A 19,846-nucleotide genomic window follows, 5' to 3' on the forward strand; every position below is an offset into this window, starting at 1 on the left:
GGGGCGCCGCAGGGCTGGCCCCGCCCCTCCGCGCGTGCCCTGGCCGGTGCGCAGGCGCGGTGCATGGTGGGGCGGCAAGATGGCGGCGCTGAGCGTGGGGCGGATGGTGACGGGGGTGAGGAACGGGGGGAACGGGGGGGGGGTGCGGGGTGGTGCGTCCGTCCGGCTGTCGGTCCGGAGGGCCGGGCGGGGGAGGGCGGTCAGACTGGGTGGGGGTGTCGGGTGGGGTTGGGGGTCAGTCCGGGACAGGGCCCGGGTGAGGGGCTGGGTGGGCGGGAGGAACGGGGGGCTGGTTGAGCTCAGAGCTGGGGCTCAGCCTGGGCTGGGGCGTCGGGGTTCGGGGTTCCCCGTGTCTCACCGTCCCGCTGCCCCCAGGGTCTCCTGCGCGCCCAGAGCCGGGGCCCGTGGCGCGGCCTGTGCGTGTCGGCCGCCCTCCGGCAGATCCCCCGGCCCAAGGTGAGAGCGGGACCCGGGGCGGGGGGCGCGGGGCGGGCCCTCGCTGGTCGGGGCGGGGGCGCTGGGGCCGAGCACGGGAGGGGCCGCAGCGGGGGCCCCCGGGGCCTCTGCAGCTCACTGAGCTGTCACGGGGCCCTGTCACCGCCCAGGGACGCGGGCGGTTCCTGCGGGACGTTCGGCTGCGTGTGCCCAGGGGAGGGTCATGCTCTGCACCGCACCGTGTGCCCAGGGGAGGGTCTCTGCTCTGCACAGCACCGTGTGCCCGGGGGAGGGTCTCTGCTCTGCACAGCACCGTGTGCCCGGGGGAGGGTCTCTGCTCTGCACCGCACCGTGTGCCCAGGGGAGGGTCTCTGCTCTGCACCGCACCGTGTGCGCAGGGGAGGGTCTCTGCTCTGCACAGCACCGTGTGCCCGGGGGAGGGTCTCTGCTCTGCACAGCACCGTGTGCCCGGGGGAGGGTCTCTGCTCTGCACAGCACCGTGTGCCCGGGGGAGGGTCTCTGCTCTGCACCGCACCGTGTGCGCAGGGGAGGGTCTCTGCTCTGCACAGCACCGTGTGCCCGGGGGAGGGTCTCTGCTCTGCACAGCACCGTGTGCCCGGGGGAGGGTCTCTGCTCTGCACAGCACCGTGTGCCCGGGGGAGGGTCTCTGCTCTGCACAGCACCGTGTGCCCGGGGGAGGGTCTCTGCTCTGCACAGCACCGTGTGCCCGGGGGAGGGTCTCTGCTCTGCACAGCACCGTGTGCCCGGGGGAGGGTCTCTGCTCTGCACAGCACCGTGTGCCCGGGGGAGGGTCTCTGCGCTGCACAGCACCGTGTGCCCGGGGGAGGGTCTCTGCGCTGCACAGCACCGTGTGCCCAGGGGAGGGTCTCTGCTCTGCACAGCACCGTGTGCCCGGGGGAGGGTCTCTGCTCTGCACAGCACCGTGTGCCCGGGGGAGGGTCTCTGCTCTGCACCGCACCGTGTGCCCGGGGGAGGGTCTCTGCTCTGCACAGCACCGTGTGCCCAGGGGAGGGTCTCTGCTCTGCACCGCACCGTGTGCGCAGGGGAGGGTCTCTGCTCTGCACAGCACCGTGTGCCCGGGGGAGGGTCTCTGCTCTGCACCGCACCGTGTGCGCAGGGGAGGGTCTCTGCTCTGCACAGCACCGTGTGCCCGGGGGAGGGTCTCTGCTCTGCACCGCACCGTGTGCGCAGGGGAGGGTCTCTGCTCTGCACAGCACCGTGTGCCCGGGGGAGGGTCTCTGCTCTGCACAGCACCGTGTGCCCGGGGGAGGGTCTCTGCTCTGCACAGCACCGTGTGCCCGGGGGAGGGTCTCTGCTCTGCACAGCACCGTGTGCGCAGGGGAGGGTCTCTGCTCTGCACAGCACCGTGTGCCCAGGGGAGGGTCTCTGCTCTGCACAGCACCGTGTGCCCGGGGGAGGGTCTCTGCTCTGCACCGCACCGTGTGCGCAGGGGAGGGTCTCTGCTCTGCACAGCACCGTGTGCCCGGGGGAGGGTCTCTGCTCTGCACAGCACCGTGTGCCCGGGGGAGGGTCTCTGCTCTGCACAGCACCGTGTGCCCGGGGGAGGGTCTCTGCTCTGCACAGCACCGTGTGCCCGGGGGAGGGTCTCTGCTCTGCACCGCACCGTGTGCCCGGGGGAGGGTCTCTGCTCTGCACAGCACCGTGTGCCCAGGGGAGGGTCTCTGCTCTGCACCGCACCGTGTGCGCAGGGGAGGGTCTCTGCTCTGCACAGCACCGTGTGCCCGGGGGAGGGTCTCTGCTCTGCACCGCACCGTGTGCGCAGGGGAGGGTCTCTGCTCTGCACAGCACCGTGTGCCCGGGGGAGGGTCTCTGCTCTGCACCGCACCGTGTGCGCAGGGGAGGGTCTCTGCTCTGCACAGCACCGTGTGCCCGGGGGAGGGTCTCTGCTCTGCACAGCACCGTGTGCCCGGGGGAGGGTCTCTGCTCTGCACAGCACCGTGTGCCCGGGGGAGGGTCTCTGCTCTGCACAGCACCGTGTGCGCAGGGGAGGGTCTCTGCTCTGCACAGCACCGTGTGCCCGGGGGAGGGTCTCTGCGCTGCACAGCACCGTGTGCCCGGGGGAGGGTCTCTGCGCTGCACAGCACCGTGTGCCCAGGGGAGGGTCTCTGCTCTGCACAGCACCGTGTGCGCAGGGGAGGGTCTCTGCTCTGCACAGCACCGTGTGCGCAGGGGAGGGTCTCTGCTCTGCACAGCACCGTGTGCCCGGGGGAGGGTCTCTGCTCTGCACAGCACTGTGTGCCCCCCCGGGTGTCCCTGGCTCAGCGGCGTGTTCTCCGCCGCGCTCCCCGCGGGGGCTGCCGCTGTGTCGGGAGGGCGAGTGGTTTGTGATAAACCCCCGGCCAGAGCGGGGTTAGTGCAGCGGTGAAAACCCTTTGATCCAGCCCTTGCTGTTTAACCCTGACTTTACTGTGCCCGCCTGTAGTAGGTATCATAAAATACCACAGGGAATAACGTGATAACGATTAGAGCTCAGATAAGGTGTGAGAGAGCAGCCGCTCAGCGTTATTTGGGCTCTGCGGGCAGATCAGAGCTGCGAGGGCGAGAGGAGCTGGTTTCCGTGGGACCGGGGGTGGCAGGAACAGCCCCGGTGGAGAACGGAGGTCGGTCCCGCTCGTGCGGTCGGGGCGGAGCGTTCCTGCCCCGCTCCCGGCTGGGGGGCGCATTCTGCCCTTGTTTGAGACGCTGCGGGAACGTTCAGCGCCGAGCGCGTGTCCGTTCGACCTTGGGCGGCCCGCGCCGCGGTTCCTCTGCAGATGCTCTGCCCCTGGTTGAAATGCGGTTGCTGAGTAGTGGGTTCCCTGCCCTGCAGCTTCTGTGCTTGTGTTCTCTGTGGTATTAAAACCAAAAGCAAAGAAAATCTCCTCCTTTCTTTTCACACCCTTTAATTTTGCCTTTCCACATTCACCATTGCCCCGTGCTTCATACTTCATGCTGCTGACACATTTGTTGCATTGTGTCGCTGCTCGTTTCCTTGTTTTGTTATCTGATTAAATCGTTAAGTAAAATTCTTGTCTCTGCCCGTGAGTGTTTAGTCCCCGAGGTGTTTCTGTGAAGTCCCGTGTCGGGAGCTCAGCTCTGTGAGGGAATTACTGGCTGGAGAAGGTGGATTAGTAAAAGATGGTGTAAAAATAGGCAGCTGAGGTGGGGGCGCAGGCCGTGCGGGTTGGGAGCTGGGTCGTGTGCGGAGCGTCTCCACAATTATCCTTGAGACTGATTTTGTGCTCAGGACCGAAAGAAAAAGCAGCTCACCGAAACCAGTGAGACGCTGTGGGTGCAGGGGGAAGGTGAGACCGGCACAGGAGCGTGGGGAGATCCCGAGGGTCTCCTGGAAACAGGAGAACTTAGTACAGAGGGAGAGGTGCCAGCTGGCAGCCTCGTGTGAGGAGAGGGCCTTTGGTTTGCTGGTGGTGTCGGTGCTGCGCGGGTGCCGTAACAGCAGGAGCTCCTGCGCTCCAGCTCCCTGCTGGCGCGGCGGTGAAGCCGGGTGTCCGACAGCCGTGCTCCGGGTGCGGGTGTCCCGCTGTCTGGCTGTCCCCGCTGTCTGGCTGTCCCCGCTGTCTGGCTGTCCCCGCTGTCCGGCTGTCCCCGCTGTCCCGCTGTCTGGCTGTCCCCGCTGTCCGGCTGTCCCGCTGTCCGGCTGTCCCGCTGTCCGGCTGTCCCTGCTGTCCCGCTGTCCCGCTGTCCGGCTGTCCCGCTGTCCGGCTGTCCCGCTGTCCCCGCGGCCGTGCTGCCCGGCTCTGACTCTGCTCCTCTCCGGCAGGCGGAAGGCGCCAGGCCTGAGGGCACGTTCCAGGTGACGATGCTGCCCGGGGACGGCGTGGGCCCCGAGCTCATGCACGCCGTCAAGGAGGTGTTCAAGGTAACGGCCCCTGGGGACGGGGGACGGGGACGGGGGGTGGTGTCTGCGGAGCGGCTGAGCCCGAGCCCCCAGGCCGGGCTGTCCAGCTGCTCCGGCGCAGCAGGAGCCGGTTGTGCAGACCCGGGGTCTCCCCGCTGCCACACGCGGGTTTGGCTGGAGCAGCAGCCTTGGAAACGTCCCGGGCTGGGACACTGTCCGGGGCCGTCGTCCCCAGGTCCGTTTCCTCCGTGAGGCGGCAGCCGGTGCTGTGGGGTGGTGACAAGAGGACAAGCCCGGCCTCGCCGCTCCCATCGGGAATGTGGCCGCAGGGCTGGCATCGTCCAGCTGTCCAGAGCCCTTCGTGTCCCTCTGTCCCCTCCAAGCTGTGACAAGCCCTCGGGCAGCGATGTCAGAACGTGGGGGTTGGCAGTTAATGGTTCTGTCATCTGACACACGTGTTCTGTCACGTCAAGGCAGCAAGGGGGGGCGGCTGCTGTGATATTGATCATGCAGCTGAATCGATACTTACAGCAAGGACGGGGCGTGCTGGAGGTGACACAAACGTCCTTGTCCAGCTGGAACCGGGGTGACCCTGGCCCGGGCTGCTCCTCTCCCCGGGCTGCTCTGGGGCGTCCTGTCCCGGGGCTCCCAGTCCCGGCCGCAGCCCCTGCGCCGCGGGGCCCCACGGGGCGGGGCGGTGACACGGCCGTGCAGTGACGCGGCTGTGTGCTGACGCGGCTGTGCCCTGACGTGACTATGGCTGTGCCCGCCAGGCTGCCAGCGTGCCCGTGGTGTTCGACGAGCACCACCTGAGCGAGGTGCAGAACATGGCGTCCGAGGAGAAGCTGGACGAGGTGGTCGACTCCATGAAGGAGAGCAAAGTTGCGCTGATCGGTGAGGAGCCTGCGGGGGCCGTGGTCCAGCTGGGGGGCCGTGGTCCAGCTGGGGGGCTGTGTCCAGCTCGGGGGCCGCAGTCCAGCTGGGGGGCTGTGTCCAGCTGGGGGGCTGTGTCCAGCTGGGGGGCTGTGTCCAGCTCGGGGGTTGTGTCCAGCTCGGGGGCCGTGGTCCAGCTGGGGGGTTGTGTCCAGCTCGGGGGTTGTGTCCAGCTCGGGGGTTGTGTCCAGCTCGGGGGCCGTGGTCCAGCTCGGGGGCCGTGGTCCAGCTCAGGGGCCGTGGTCCAGCTCGGGGATTGTGTCCAGCTCGGGGATTGTGTCCAGCTCGGGGGCCGTGGTCCAGCTCGGGGCTGCTGGCAGTGGGCGGGAATTCCTGTGGTTGGGGGCGGGAGAAGGGAGCACAGAATCACTGAATTGTCTTGGTTGGAAAAGCCCCTCGAGATGACCAAGTTCAGCTGTTCCCCAGCCCTGTCCCTGCCCCATGTCCTGAGAACCTCATGTCCGTCTGTCCAGCCCTCCAGGGATGGTGACTCCAGCACTGCCCTGGGCAGCCTGTTCAATGCCCCACAGCCCTTTGGGGAAGAAATTGTTCCCAGATCCAACCTCAACCTCCCCTGGCGCAACTTGAGGCCACTGACATTGTTTTTAAGCTAAGCAGCAAATTAGCAGCACTCGCTTTACTGAGCTTACCAAAGCGGAGGTTTCATCCAGCTTCTGCATTTGAAACGAGCTCTTGTACGGCCCCGGCAATGCAAGGACCCGTGAGGGTCCCTCGTGGTGAGAGCCGCGTCTCCTGTGGCTGAGGTTCTGACGCTGCCCCGATCCGCGCTGTCCCCGGGCCCGGGCGCTGTCCCCAGCAGCTGTCAGCGTGCTCCGTGCCCCGTGCTCACTGCTCTGCCCTGTCCCGCAGGGAAGATCCACACGCCCATGGAGTTCAAGGGCGAGCTGGCGTCCTACGACATGCGGCTCAGGTGAGTCCCGTCCCGTCCCACCCACGCGGGACCCGGCCGTGGCTGGGGCTCTGCTGGGAGCAGAGAGCGCGGCGCCGGGGGGCAGCTCGGCACGGGGAGGCAGAGGGGCCTGCGGGACTGGCCAGAGCCGCCTCTGGAGGGTGACCGTGTGTCCCCAGGTCCTGCAGAGCTGGATTAGCCTGGGGGTTGTTGGCAGTGTGTGACCAGTGTGGCTGGCTCGGGGTGCCCGAGGGGAACGGTGGGCGGATGGGTGGATGGATGGGTGGATGGATGGATGGATGGGCAGACAGACAGCTGTGGGGAGCTGTCAGGAGGTGGGAGCTGTTCAGTGTCCCCAGCTGTCCCCCAGCACTCCAGGGGACAGTCGCTGCCCCAGAAGCAGCCGTTGCTGAAGCGCTGCCGCTGTGTCTCTGGCAGGCGCAAGCTGGACTTGTTCGCCAACGTGGTGCACGTGAAGAGCCTGCCGGGCTACCAGACGCGCCACAACAACCTGGACCTCGTCATCATCCGCGAGCAGACGGAGGGGGAGTACAGCTCCCTGGAGCACGAGGTGCGGCGCGGGGTCGCTGCTGGGACGGGCTCTGCCCGGGACGCGCGGCTTCGCTCGCTGCCGGGACGCGTCCTGCTGGCTGGAGCAGCCGCTGGGTGACGGCGGTGGCGCTGGGAGGGCGTCGGGGGTGCGAACACAGAGCCAGCGAGGCGGGTTGGCGGCAGGAGAGGTCACACCGGCAAAAAGGGACGTGGAACCTCTTGATGGGGTGACCGGTGTCAGGCAAAGACTCCCCGTGTCTGCGGGAGCGCCGGGGCTGCCGGTGCCGTGGGGGCTGGCGAGCCGGGCACGGCTGGGGCGTGCGTGGTGCGTGGGGTGTGCAGGGTGTGGGGTGTACAAGCTGTGGGGTGCATGGTGTGTGGGGTGCACAGGCTGTGGGATGTGTGGTCTGTGGGGTGCACAGGCTGTGGGGTGTGTGGGGTGAGGGCTGTGCAGGCTGTGGGGTGTGTGGGGTGAGGGCTGTGCAGGCTGTGGGGTGCGTGGTGTGTGGGGTGCACAGGCTGTGGGGTGCACAGGCTGTGGGGTGCGTGGTGTGTGGGGTGCACAGGCTGTGGGGTGCACAGGCTGTGGGGTGTGCAGGCTGTGCCGTGGCTGCTCACGCTCCCCGTTCTCCCCAGAGCGCCAAGGGCGTCATCGAGTGCCTGAAGATCATCACCCGCGCCAAGTCGCAGCGCATCGCCAAGTTCGCCTTTGACTTTGCCACCAAGAAGGGCCGCTCCAAGGTGACGGCCGTGCACAAAGCCAACATCATGTGAGTGCTGCGGAGCGCGTGCGGGCGCCGTGTGCCCTGCTGCTGCCCCCTCTTGTCACCTCGTTGCTCTCAGCTTTGGTGCCGGGCTGGCCCTGCGAACCGTGGGTTTTCCTCTCACGATCTGGTCTCCAGCACGAGGCCCCAGAGCTGTGTCCCGGCGCCGTCAGCTGGGATGGGACCGGCTCCGGCGCTGGGAGCTGCTCCCCCGGCGCTCCCCGGGCCCTGGCTCCAGCACCGCGGGTGCGCGGTGGTTGGGCTGCGCCGGGGTCACCCGCCGTCCCCGCGCCGCTGCGGCGGGACGCCCGTGCTGCGGGACCCCGCTGCTGTGCCGGTGTCGCTGCTGTCCCGCGCGGCCGTCAGCGTGCTGCTCCTCTCGCAGGAAACTGGGCGACGGGCTGTTCCTGCAGTGCTGCGAGGAGGTGGCAGAGCTGTACCCCAAGATCAAATTCGAGACCATGATCATCGACAACTGCTGCATGCAGGTGAGGAGCCCGTTCCCCTGCCCCGGCGCTGCGCGGCCGCTCCTGCTGCTGAGCCGAACCCTGCGGGTGTGAAACCCGAGCGGCTGCTGCCGGCGGCCCGGCAGGTCCGCCCTGTTTGCTCCTCGCACAGGAGAGCAGCCGCCTCCTGCTCTGTGGGACGGGAGGGGACGGGGCCGTTCGATCCACAGAATCACAGAATTATTGAAGTTGGAGAAGCCCCTCAAGCTCATGGAGTCCAACCACACCCCACCCTGTCCCTGCCCCATGTCCTGAGAACCTCATGTCCGTCTGTCCAGCCCTCCAGGGATGGTGACTCCAGCACTGCCCTGGGCAGCCTGTTCAATGCCCCACAGCCCTTTGGGGAGGAAATTGTTCCCAGATCCGAGCTCGGCCCCCCGGGCACACGTGTGGCTCATCTGCCTGGCGTCGCTCTGTGGTTCCCGGGTGTTGCAGCCGGGCTCCCTGTGCGCCCGCTGTCCCGTGGGTGCGGTTTGGGGCTGTTCCAGGTTCATGTCCCCGTTTCCCCCACAGCTGGTGCAGAACCCCTACCAGTTCGACGTCCTGGTCATGCCGAACCTCTACGGCAACATCATCGACAACCTGGCGGCCGGTTTGGTGGGCGGCGCCGGCGTGGTGCCTGGGGAGAGCTACAGCGCCGAGTACGCCGTCTTCGAGATGGTGAGGGCCCGGGGTCCCCGGGGCTGCCGTCCCCGGGTGGGGGCTGCTGGGGACAGGGCAGCGCCCGTCACCGTGCTTCCCTCCGCAGGGCGCCCGGCACCCCTTCGCGCAGGCCGTGGGCAGGAACATCGCCAACCCCACCGCCATGCTGCTCTCGGCCTCCAACATGCTGCGGCACCTCAAGTAGGTGCCATTGCCAGGGGGGAGCCTCGGGGGCTGGCGCGGGGACTGACTGCGCTCCTTTCCTCCCACCAGCCTGGAGTTTCACTCCAACCTGATCGCGGACGCGGTGAAGAAGGTGATCAAAGTCGGAAAAGTGAGTGTTGGGGGGTGTGCCGTGTGTCAGCCGCTGTGTGTGCTGGGGGCAGCGAGCGGCTCTGCGCTCCCGAGGGACACGCGCGTCCCACCCACCCGCTTCCAGCTCCGAGCCCTTTGCACAGCTCCTGGCTCCTGCTCCCCGCAGGGTAGGGACGGTCTGGCAGGGCTGGGGACACGCGGCAGCTGTGACCCCTGGGCCGTGGCAGGGTTAGGGTGCCTAGAGGGAAGCTCCTCTCCTCTCCTGTCCTGTCCTGTCCTCTCCCTTCTCACGATTATTTCACTTGGTTCACAATCACGTTTCTCCCGTTTCTCCCCTTCCCTGTGTTGGCTTTTTAGGTGCGGACGCGGGACTTGGGCGGTTACTCCACCACCTCTGACTTCGTGAAGTCTGTGATTGACAACCTGCACCCCCACTATGGGGCCTAGGACCAAACCCCCCCCCCCCCCCCCCCCAATTAAAGGGTCCAGCACTTCCCTCCACCCGTGTCCACGTGCTGTCCCCAAACCCCCGGGGAGGGGACAAGGGCAGCTTGTGGGGCGGCTGCTGAGGGCGGCCGGTGCCAGGAGCCCTGCCCGGCCCGGCCCGCAGCGCCGCAGCCCCTCCCCGGCCCCTGCAGCCCGCGGGGTGAGCCCTGAGCCCAGAGGCTGCCAGGAAACTGCCTGCAGCTTTAACCTGAGCCTGAGCCCCGGGGAGTTCAGCTGGAGAGGAGACGCTCCAGAGAGACCTTAGTGCACCTTCCAGTGCTTAGAAGGGGCCCATAGGAAAGACGGGGACAGACTTTTGAGCAGGGTCTGTTGTGACAGGACAAGGGGTGATGGTTTTAGATTAAAGGAGGGAGAGTCAGACCAGAGGTAGGGAAGTTTTTCCCCTGAGGGTGGTGAGAGCCTGGGCAGGTACCCAGAGAGGTGGTGGATGAACCATCCCTGAGACACCCCAGGCCAGGCTGGACGGGGTCTGAGCACCCTGAGCTGGTGCAGATGTCCCTGTCATGGCAGGGGGCTGGGGAGGTCCCCTCAGCCCAAACCGTCCGTGATTCTGCACTCCCCTCCCTGCGGGCAGCAGCTGCAGTTGCCGTGGGTATGAACACCCGTGTTACCGTTAGGAGGGTCGAGACAGTTCTCCAGCTGCTTGCTCAACACTTAACTGCTTGAGGTATTGTTCATTTAACTCTTACTAACAGCAGCATTTTAAGACCAAAGTTTAGGCTGCACAAACCAGTCTCAGCTGTTGCAGTTAATCCCGTGGTGCTGCTTTCCTGAGCTTGTACATCAGCTTTGGGCCAACATAAGCTTCACCTGCAGAATCCTCTGCAGTTTGAACGCGTTGGCGCCCTGCAGCCGTTGGTAGCTGTATTACAGCATTACGGTGCATTTTTCACTGCACAATGGTACATGTGACCAATGAAATATTTAGATCTGTGATTTGCCAGAAGACAGTTTGGACACAGGCTCCAATAGCGAGTTTTAGTCTCAAAGAAAATGTTCAGTGCGATGGACGGTACATTAAAGCAGATAAACCAGAGTCAGGGCGAGGATGGGACCCCCACCCTGAGCCCAGACAGGGAGCAGCAGCTCAGGGTGTCCCCCCCGCCGTGGGGCAGACCCACTGCGCAGCTCCCCCGCTCCCGGGGCACAGGGACCCTGGGGACCCTCTGAAGCCTCGCAGAGCAACAGCCCCAGCGCTGCGGGGACCCCCCTCCCTCACCTCCCGTCTCCTTGCAGGTGCGCACGGCCGACATGGGGGGCTACGCCACGTCCCAGGACTTCACCCAAGCCGTGATCGCTGCCCTGGACGCCTGAGCCCCCGCCCTGCACCCCAGTAACTTATTGCTTCCTGCTAATAAAAAGTGGCCTCTGCAGCACGGGGGCTGCCGGGCACCCCCACTCACAGCCCCGTCTCTGCCCTCTGAGCCGGGGAAGGACAGTGGTGACTGTGGTGGGGACAGCACTGTCACCTCTTGCCCGAGCGAGGGGAGGCAAAGCCACACAGCCCCCCGGGCTCCTGCCCTTTCGGCAAAACACAACACGAGGGTCAGCAACCGCCTCAGCCCTTTACTGAGGCCCGTTCACGCCGCGCGGCTCCCCCGCGAACGCCGCGCGCTGGGACGGGGACACGGGACACGCCAAAGGCACAGCTGCCGGGGCCCGGCCAAAGGGACCCACCTGGGCCCCGCACGCACTGATGTCACCTCAGCACAGTGCACGGGGACACGCGGCTGCCACCAACACCGGTGGGCACGGGAGGTCACAGCACCGACCTCCTGCCCGTCTGTCAGTCAGTCCATCAGTCTGTCCGGGTGGAGCACAGCCCAGCTCAGCCCTGTGCCCCTAATCCTCCTCCTCAGAGTCCTGTGCCTTCACCTTTTTCTTCTTTTTCTTCTTCTTCTCCTTCTCCTCCTCCTCCCCGTCAGCCTGCAGCGCCACTTTCCTTTTCTTCTTGGGCAGAGGCTCCTCCAGCCCATTCTCCTCGGGCTCCGGCTCCTCCTCCTCCTGCTGCTTCTTTTTCTTCTTCTTCTTCTTGGGCTCGATATCGTTCTCCTGAGGGGACGCAGGGTCAGCAGGAGCCGTGGAGCTGCCCCCCACCTGCCTCCCTCACCCCCACGGGGCCGGACCCCCAAACCCCACTCGGCTGCCCCATGGCCCCCCGCAGCCCGGCCTCACCTCCACCTCCAGCACCGCGTTCTCCGCCTCCTCAGCCGCCGCAGCCAGCGCCTCCAGCCGCCGCTTCTCCCTCTTCTTCCTCTTCTTCTCCCTCTTCTCCTGCTTCCGCTTCACCTCGGCCACCACCTCGCTGGCCTGGGGGGCAAAGGGAGCTCGTCTGCGGTTCCCAGCCCAGCACCCCCCAGCACCGCGGGTCGGATCAGCCTCATTAAATCAGTCTTTGGCCTCCACAGCAGGTCAGGACAACAGAGTGACATCACCTCCGACCGGGGGACGCGGCCCCCGTCCCGCAGCCTCACCTCCACCACCGCCTCCTTCATCACCTCCAGGTTCTTGCGGGGCGGCTGCCCCGTCTCGTAGAAGGCCAAGCGCTCCTCCACCTGCTCCCGCAGCTTGTCCCCAAACACGCTGGTGGGGACTTCTGCAGGGACAGAAAAGGGGCTCAGCACCCCCCGCCCCGCTCAGCACCCCGCGGCTGCGCCCCAGCCCTGCTCAGCCCAGAGTCGTCACCATTCACACTGTGAGATGCTGTTGACGAAAAATATCGCCATCATGGCAGAGGCTGCGGTGCCCGTCCCCCGCCCCGTCCCGCGCGCACCTGAGAAGCAGTCGATGCGCGAGGCGATGGTGCACTTGTTGGCCAGGTACCGCGAGATGCGGCCCTTGTTCTTGGCGGCCGCGCGCCCGATGAAGGTGGAGTGGAAGATGAGCCCGTACTTGGGGGTGTTCCCGCGCGTCTTCAGAGCCCTGGAACCGGCCACGGGGGTCAGGGGGCACGCGGCAGCGCCTGTGGCCACGGGCACCCCGACCGGAGCTGCCCCCCGCCGCCCCTGTCGCCCACACCGAACAGCCCGGCCCGCGCCGGCCGCCCCCCGCGCCGCGGACGGACACACACAGCGCCACGGTGGTCGCTCAGCGGCTGGGGCGGCTGATCACGCGCAGCCGAGGCCGCGGGGACCCGGCGCGTCACAGCCGGCGGCCCAGGGACCTGCCATCACCGCAACCACCCCGCAGCGGTACCTGAACAGGGCTTTCTCGGCCCCCAGGATCTGCACGGTGGAGGCCGGGTACTTGGCCAGGTTGGTCAGGCTGCCGGCGTGGGAGATGAGGCGAGCGCCCACCTGGGAAGACAAGGACGGGGTTAGAGCCCCCCCGGCCGGTTCCAGAGCCCGCGCAGCCCCCCGGGCGCGGATCAGCAGTGAGGGTGTCAGCAGGAGCCTCAGGGGATTGACAGATTCACTCAGTCATCATCTCCGCAGCCGGGGCAGCAGGACGCGGCCGCGCTCGCACTCACCACCTCCCCGATGAGCGCCGAGAGGCTGGGGGCCACCTGGCTCATCTTGGAGCGCAGATACTCCTGCAGGCCCTTGCGGTACTCGGACAGCGAGATGACGCGGCTGGAGAAGCTCTCGATGTTGATGAGGTCGAGGGGGGAGATGTCCATGCCTGTGGAGACGGCAGCGGGGGCTGAGCGGCGCCTCCCGGGGCGCACGGGACCCCCGGAGCTGTCACCACCCGGCCCCACTCACCCATGGAGGAGCGCGAGGCCTCCAGGATGGCCTGTGCCTTGGCGCCGTCCATGACGATCTCCTCCAGCCCCTCCAGGCTCTCCTCGCTCAGCTCGCGCCGGTTCCCGATGAACTTGGCCAGCCGGCAGTACGTGTAGTTCTCGGACACGATCTTGATCAGCTCGGGGAAGTGGTACCCGTACCACTCCCTGTGACAGCGACAGCGTCAGCGCCGCGGCCCGGCCACCACCGCGCGGCCACCACCATGCGCTGCCAACACCGCACCGTGGCCACTCAACCCACGCGTCCCCCCAGCTGCGCTCCCACTGTGTCCCCTTGCCCCAAGTGTCCGTCCCCCCATCACACTCCTCCCACGGCCCCTCACCCTGCACGTCCCAAGATGTGCTGCAGACACAGCGCAGTGTCCTCTTGTCCTGTGTGTCCCCCCAGCCACACCCCTGTCACAGCCCTGTGTCCCATTGCCCCGCGTGTGCTCCCAGGCACACTCCTGTCACAGCCCTGTGTCCCGCTGTCCCGTGTCCCCCCAGGCACACTCCCGTCACAGCCCTGTGTCCCGCTGTCCCGTGTCCCCCCAGGCACACTCCCGTCACAGCCCTGTGTCCCGCTGTCCCGTGTCCCCCCAGGCACACTCCCGTCACAGCCCTGTGTCCCGCTGTCCCGTGTCCCCTCAGCCGCACTCCTGTCACAGCCCTGTGTCCCGCTGTCCTGCGTGTGCTCCCAGGCACACTCCTGTCACAGCCCTGTGTCCCGCTGTCCCGTGTCCCCCCAGGCACACTCCCGTCACAGCCCTGTGTCCCGCTGTCCCGTGTCCCCCCAGGCACACTCCCGTCACAGCCCTGTGTCCCCTGTCCCGTGTCCCCCCAGGCACACTCCCGTCACAGCCCTGTGTCCCGCTGTCCCGTGTCCCCCCAGGCACACTCCCATCACAGCCCTGTGTCCCCTGTCCCGTGTCCCCCCAGGCACACTCCCATCACAGCCCTGTGTCCCGCTGTCCCGTGTCCCCCCAGGCACACTCCCGTCACAGCCCTGTGTCCCGCTGTCCCGTGTCCCCCCAGGCACACTCCTGTCACAGCCCTGTGTCCCGCTGTCCCGTGTCCCCCCAGGCACACTCCCGCCGCGGCACCGCAGCCCCGGCCGGGCCGTGCCCGAGGCGCTGCTGTCGCTCCCCGTCCTGTGCGGGCAGCTGGAGCGGCAGCTGCCTGCGGTAAGCGTGGGGAGCCGGCCCCGCGCCCCCCGCTGGGACCCCACTCACCGCACGCGCATGGAGAAGGTGTTGATGTCCTTGTCCAGCTGGTCCAGCAGGCTGATGGACTGGATGATCATGTTATCCACGCGGTTGACGTTGAACTTGACCTTGGCACGGGAGTAGCTGTGGCCCAGGCCCAGCTGCGCCTTGGATGCCGACTGGGCCGTCAGGCCCTTCACCAGCGCGTGGAAGTGCAGCCGGATCCCTGCACCGGGACCGGGCGTCACCCTCGTGGCTCCGGCAGCGCTGTCCCCGCCGCAGGAACCCCCGGTGTCCCCCCAGGACTCACCGCGCAGGATCTCGGCCACCACGCCCCCGGTCTGGCACTGGTAGCCCAGCTCCTCCAGGATGGCCGCCCCCAGCTTGGCGTCCGCCACCCCCAGCAGCGCCTTCTTCTTCTTGGCCGGCATGGACGTCTCCAGCAGCAGCCGCAGGTCCTCGTGCAGGATCCCTGCGGGGAGGGGGGTCAGCGGCGCCGCCGGTTCCCGGGGCTCCCGCGGCCCCTGCGCCCCGCTCACCCTCCGAGATGGCGTTGATGTTCTCCAGCGCGCTCTGCGCCGACTTGAACGGGCTGAAGGCGACGAGCTTCACCACATTGTGGAACTTGCCCACGGTCAGGACACTCTCCTCCACCTGGGGGAGAGCGGACACCGGAGCACCGGGCCCGCGGGGCTGCCCCGGGAACGGCCCCCGGACACGGGGAGGCGGCAGCACCGAGGAACGCGCCCCCGGCCCCAGAGCGGCCCCCCGGCCGGGCAGACCCTCCCCACGGGACCGGATCGCGGCCCCCCGGCTGCCCCCACGGCCGGTGCCTGTCCCTGCGGCAGCAGCAGTGACCCACCCCCCGGTGCCGGAGCAGCCCCCCCGGTGCCCGTCCCTGCGGCAGCAGCAGTGACCCAGCCCCCCCGGCCCGGACGGTCCCCCCGGTGCCGTCCCTGCGGCAGCAGCAGTGAACCCCCCCGGTCCCGATGCCCCCGTCCCTGCGGCAGCAGCAGTGAACCCCCCCGGTCCCGGATGCCCCCGGTCCCGTCCCTGCGGCAGCAGCAGTGAACCCCCCCGGTCCCGGATGCCCCCGGTGCCGTACCTGCGGCAGCAGCAGTGACCCACCCCCCCGGTGCCGTACCTGCGGCAGCAGCAGGCTGATCTCCTCCACCTCCCGCACGGCGAACAGCGCGTATCCGGCCGCGTGCTCGAACAGCACGTGCAGCAGCACCTGCACCGGCACCGGTCACGGCGGGCCCGGGGCGGCCACGGGCCCCGCTCCCGCCCCATCCCGCCCCATCGCGGCACAGGAGGCCCCGTCCCGGGTCCCGCGGCGCCCCGAGCCCGCGCACGCCCATCCCCGGCCCGCGCGGGCCCCGGCCCGGCCCGATGCGGGCAGATGCAGCCGGCGCGGCCCGCCGGGCACTCACCATCCTGCCGCCGCCACCGCTGCCCGCCGGAACTGGCAGAGCCGCGCCGGAAGCCCGCCCATTCTGCACGCGGCCAATCAGCGGCCCCGTCCCCGCGCTCTCCACCAATCAGCGCAGGCTATCCTCGACGTAGAGGCCCGCCGCCAATCAGGTAGAAGACTGGACGATCCTTCCTCTCTTTGCAGCCTCTGCCAATCACGCTCAGGAAGCGCCGCGGCCTCCCGCCCCTTCCAGCTCTCGGCCAATGGGAACCGCCCGCGCGCCTCCCGCCCCGCCCCGCGCTCCGCGCGCCCCGATCCGCGTTTCGCGCCGCCGCGGCCGCACGTGGCCGGACCCGGAACCCCCCGGTCACCCCGTGTCCCCCCCGGTCACCCCGTGTCTCCGATCCCCGTGTCCCCCCCGGTCACCCCGTGTCTCCGATCCCCGTGTCCCCCCCGGTCACCCCGTGTCTCCGATCCCCGTGCCCCCCACGGTCTCCCCGGTCACCTCCGGGCCCCCCACGCTTCCCCCCCGCCCCGTCCCGTGACCTCCCCGCTCACCCCCGGTTCCCTCCCGTGTCCCCCGGCCCTGGCGCAGGGACGCGGGGCCGCGGGCAGTGTCAGAGCAGCTTTATTGGGGAGTGCGAGTGCCGAGGCCGGGGGCGCCGCAGCCCCGGGCCCGGCCCCCGGCTCGAGGGAGGGCTCCGGCCCCCTCGGTGCAGCCCGGGCAGCGGGGGGGGCCGGGGGCCCGTAGTGTCTGAGAGCGCTGGCGGCAGCGGGGGAGCCCGCGGGAGGCTGGGGAGGGGCGGCGGGGGCTGCTCTGGGTCGCTCAGCGGGGGCGGCGGGGCGGGGGTCCCGCTCAGGAGCCGAAGTGGCTGCGCAGGCGGTGGAGCAGCTCGGGGGTGAGGAGCAGCCGGTGCTCCCGGCCCTGCCCCGGCGCGCAGGGGAAGCTCACCCGGCCGTAGTGCGCCATGCCGGCCTCCTGCTCCTGCTTGGCCTGCAGACACAGAGGCGCCGGGGGTGGCCCGGGGGTGGCCCGGGGGTGGCCCCGGGGGTGGCCTCGGGGGTGGCCCGGGGGTGGCCCCGGGATGGCCCCTCTCCCTTCTGGATGGCCCCTGCCCCCCAGCTGGTCCCTGAACGTCCCCTCTCCCTCCAGCTGGCCCCTCCTGCCGCCAGGGTCACCCCCACAGGGACCCCGGGGGACAAGACAGGACAGGATGGCTGCCATGTGTCCTGGGCTCACAAGCATCATGCGAGTCCAAATGGGACAGAGCATGGAGGCTCCTGCCCCCCCTGGCCTTTGGCCACCGCCCCAGGGCCCCGCACCCCCCAGGACCCCAGACCCCCCGGCCAAGGGTCTCACCTTCAGGAAGGAGGAGGAGGGGAAGGTGCCGAAGTTGGTGGGGACGCTGGCACCCAGCTGCTGCTGAACCATCTCCCTCATCGTGTCATCCTGGGGGGACAAGCACCGCGAGGTCACCTCCGGGCCCGCAGAGCCCCTCGCTCACTGCCCATGTCCCCGGGGACACGGCAGAGGGGTCAAACCCGTTGTTTTGGAAGAGGAGGGGGCAGCACCCCGAGGGCTGGCACCAAGGTGACAGCAGCACCAGCTACGGTGCTCACGGTGAGAACGGTGAGATGTGCCCATCAAACGCCCCCCGAGGGCCTGGGGGACAGGGGGCCGTGCCCAGGGTGCCATGGGACCCCCACCCGTCCCCCAGCGCAGCCGAGAGCCGCCCCCAGGCGGAGCTGCCCTTACCCGCAGCGCGTCGATGGTGGTTTTGAGGGACCAGAGCCGCGCCGTCTGCTCCAGCAGCCGCGCCGATGAGCTCCGAGCTGCGGGAGACGAGAGGGGAGAGGCTCAGGCACTGCGGGGCTGACACGGACAAGCTGCCCTCTGCCACGAATTGCGGCACCGCGGACACCGTGGCCGATGGCCGGCGAGCCCCACGGCGGGCACAGACCGGCACCGTGGCGAGGAGCAGGGGGGTCGCAGCAGGGAGGAGGAGCAGGAAGGTGTCGCTCGGGACTTGGTGTGCGCAGAGCACGGCTCAGGTTGGCACTGGGGGAGGTTTTGGGGGGCAAGAGGCCGCCTGCCCAGCCAGAGCACCCCGGGGGAGAGGCTGAGCCGCTGCCCTGCTGTCCCCAGGCAGAGCGCCCGGCAGGGCACGGGGACACGAGCCTGGTCCCTGCCGCACAGAATCATCAACTCACAGAATCAGTGTGGTTGGAAGAGACCCCTAAGATCACCCATAACCCAACTCCGGCACTAACTCGTGCCACCAAGATCCTCACCCCGGTCACCCTGAGCCTCCCGGCATCACCGGCACCAGCACGGACCTCGTGCAGGCAGCTCTGAGCGGCGCCGGAGCTCTGCCCGGCTCAAACCCCGCTCCGGACAGCGGCTGCGTGGGAAGGGGGTGCCGGTCCCGCCTGGGTCTGTGTGTCTGTGTAGGACCTACCCGACTTGTTCTGCTTCATGTTGACGACCTTGGCGTTGGCGCTCATCTGGTAGAGGGTCTGGAGGAGCTGGCTGCTGCGGCGGTACAGCGCGTGCGTGGCCAGCGCCTCGGCCTGCCGGGCCTTGGGCAGCGCCACCCGCGGCACCTGCAGCGGCGCCAGGCTGGCCAGCGCCAGCTTCAGCTGCGCGCCCTGCGGGGACAGCGTGAGCCGCGGGGCAAGCGCGCTGCGGCGGCGGCAGAAACAGCCCCAAGGAGAAAACGGGGTCTACGACCGCAGCCCAAAGCCCCGCAGGGCGCGTGTTCCACGGGCAGGACCGCGGGTGCTGCAGACGCAGCGACGTCCCCGGGCAGCAGGACATGGGGACACCCCTGGAGAACCAGCTGAGCCAGTGACAGAACTGGGGACGGGGAAACGGGCCGGCAGGTCCGTATTGCAGAACCGTAACCCACCAGTGGCCGCTCACGTGACTCGTTAGATTTAAGAGCTGTCATTAGCAGCCTCACAGCTGTGCATAATGATCTGCATAATTATATATCTGAAAATTATGACTAGCGGGGTGTTACTCAGTTAATGACATTATTTGCTGCTCTGCCCATTTACCCAGGGTGTTCATCAATAAACACCTTGATCAGGCTGCACTGCTGTGTCTGGGGTCCCTGGTCTGACAGAGGGACCGAGGCTGGGCAGTGACACCCCGGCTCTGCTGCCACCGCCCCCGCGCTGGGACCCAGAGCCGGCCCTGCCTGGAGCCCGAGCCCCTGCCCTGGAGCCCGAGCCCCTTCCCATGGAGCCTGAGCCCCTGCCCTGGAGCCCGAGCCCCTTCCCATGGAGCCCCAGCCCCTTCCCATGGAGCCCAGGACCCTGCCCTGGAGCCCGAACCCCTGCCCTGGAGCCCAAGCCCCTGCCCTGGAGCCCGAGCCCCTTCCTATGGAGCCCGAGCCCCTTCCCATGGAGCCCGAGCCCCTGCCCTGGAGCCCGAGCCCCTTCCCATGGAGCCCCAGCCCCTTCCCATGGAGCCCAGGACCCTGCCCTGGAGCCCGAACCCCTGCCCTGGAGCCCAAGCCCCTGCCCTGGAGCCTGAGCCCCTTCCCATGGAGCCCGAGCCCCTTCCCGTGGAGCCCGAGCCCCTGCCCTGGAGCCTGAGCCCCTGCCCTGGAGCCTGAGCCCCTTCCCATGGAGCCCGAGCCCCTTCCCGTGGAGCCCGAGCCCCTGCCATGGAGCCCGAGCCCCTGCCCTGGAGCCCGAGCCCCGTCCCTGATGCCCCGGTGCTCGTGGCAGCACCGCGCTCAGCGCAGCCCCGCGGCAGAGCCGGGCTCCAGCCAGCACCGACCTGCTGGGCCGGACACCCCGGCTCAGCCCCGCGGAGCAGGACCCGCCTGAGCCCCGGCCCTGGGGATGTCCCGCAGCTCTCTAGAGATCTCTGTATCTGTCAGCGGACCTTTGTATCTGCAGATCTCTAGATACCTCTATATCTCTTTATCTGTATCTTGTTATATCTCTATAGCTCTCACATCTCTCTGTATCTTTATATCTGTGTATCTATTTGTATATCTCTGTATCTCTATATTTGTGTCTTCTATCTCTATAGCTCTCACATCT

At 68.2% G+C, this 19,846-nt stretch overlaps 3 protein-coding genes across 10 annotated transcripts in view; 1 reads left to right on the plus strand and 2 right to left on the minus strand.

Annotated features, from left to right (window-relative positions):
• Positions 1 to 39: 39 nt before the first annotated feature.
• On the plus strand, positions 40 to 10,848 carry IDH3B (isocitrate dehydrogenase (NAD(+)) 3 non-catalytic subunit beta). 2 transcript variants are annotated; one of them, XM_082050394.1, is made up of 12 exons: positions 40 to 115; positions 376 to 456; positions 4,238 to 4,336; positions 5,089 to 5,209; positions 6,119 to 6,179; positions 6,597 to 6,729; positions 7,347 to 7,480; positions 7,860 to 7,962; positions 8,494 to 8,640; positions 8,729 to 8,823; positions 8,896 to 8,956; positions 10,681 to 10,848. In XM_082050394.1, the coding sequence occupies exons 1-12, from the start codon at positions 80 to 82 to the stop codon at positions 10,756 to 10,758; spliced, it is 1,149 nt and encodes a 382-aa protein (XP_081906520.1). In that variant the 5' UTR covers positions 40 to 79; the 3' UTR covers positions 10,759 to 10,848. The 2 variants fall into 2 exon arrangements, with proteins under 2 accessions (XP_081906520.1, XP_081906519.1); XM_082050393.1 differs by lacking the exon at positions 10,681 to 10,848 and adding an exon at positions 9,295 to 9,438.
• A 142-nt stretch (positions 10,849 to 10,990) lies between these two features.
• On the minus strand, positions 10,991 to 15,872 carry NOP56 (NOP56 ribonucleoprotein). The gene is made up of 12 exons (XM_082050388.1): positions 15,807 to 15,872; positions 15,518 to 15,607; positions 14,913 to 15,027; positions 14,684 to 14,845; positions 14,401 to 14,599; positions 13,149 to 13,336; positions 12,914 to 13,065; positions 12,640 to 12,740; positions 12,218 to 12,366; positions 11,919 to 12,040; positions 11,620 to 11,754; positions 10,991 to 11,496 (listed from the first exon to the last, which is right to left on the minus strand). The coding sequence occupies exons 1-12, from the start codon at positions 15,807 to 15,809 to the stop codon at positions 11,287 to 11,289; spliced, it is 1,626 nt and encodes a 541-aa protein (XP_081906514.1). The 5' UTR covers positions 15,810 to 15,872; the 3' UTR covers positions 10,991 to 11,286.
• A 527-nt stretch (positions 15,873 to 16,399) lies between these two features.
• The window catches only part of DCTN1 (dynactin subunit 1), a 68,231-nt gene continuing 64,784 nt past the window's right edge, over positions 16,400 to 19,846 (minus strand). For all 7 annotated transcript variants that reach the window (XM_082050387.1, XM_082050383.1, XM_082050386.1 and 4 more), the window contains 4 exons: positions 18,247 to 18,436; positions 17,544 to 17,620; positions 17,148 to 17,237; positions 16,400 to 16,781 (listed from right to left, as the gene is read on the minus strand). In XM_082050387.1, the coding sequence (XP_081906513.1) occupies positions 16,644 to 16,781; positions 17,148 to 17,237; positions 17,544 to 17,620; positions 18,247 to 18,436 (495 nt within the window). In that variant the 3' untranslated portion in view covers positions 16,400 to 16,643. The remainder of the gene's footprint in view (positions 16,782 to 17,147; positions 17,238 to 17,543; positions 17,621 to 18,246; positions 18,437 to 19,846) is intronic.

This window comes from Streptopelia decaocto, assembly GCF_964273445.1.
Source record: "Streptopelia decaocto genome assembly, chromosome: 4".
Classification (NCBI taxonomy): Eukaryota; Metazoa; Chordata; class Aves; order Columbiformes; family Columbidae; genus Streptopelia; species Streptopelia decaocto.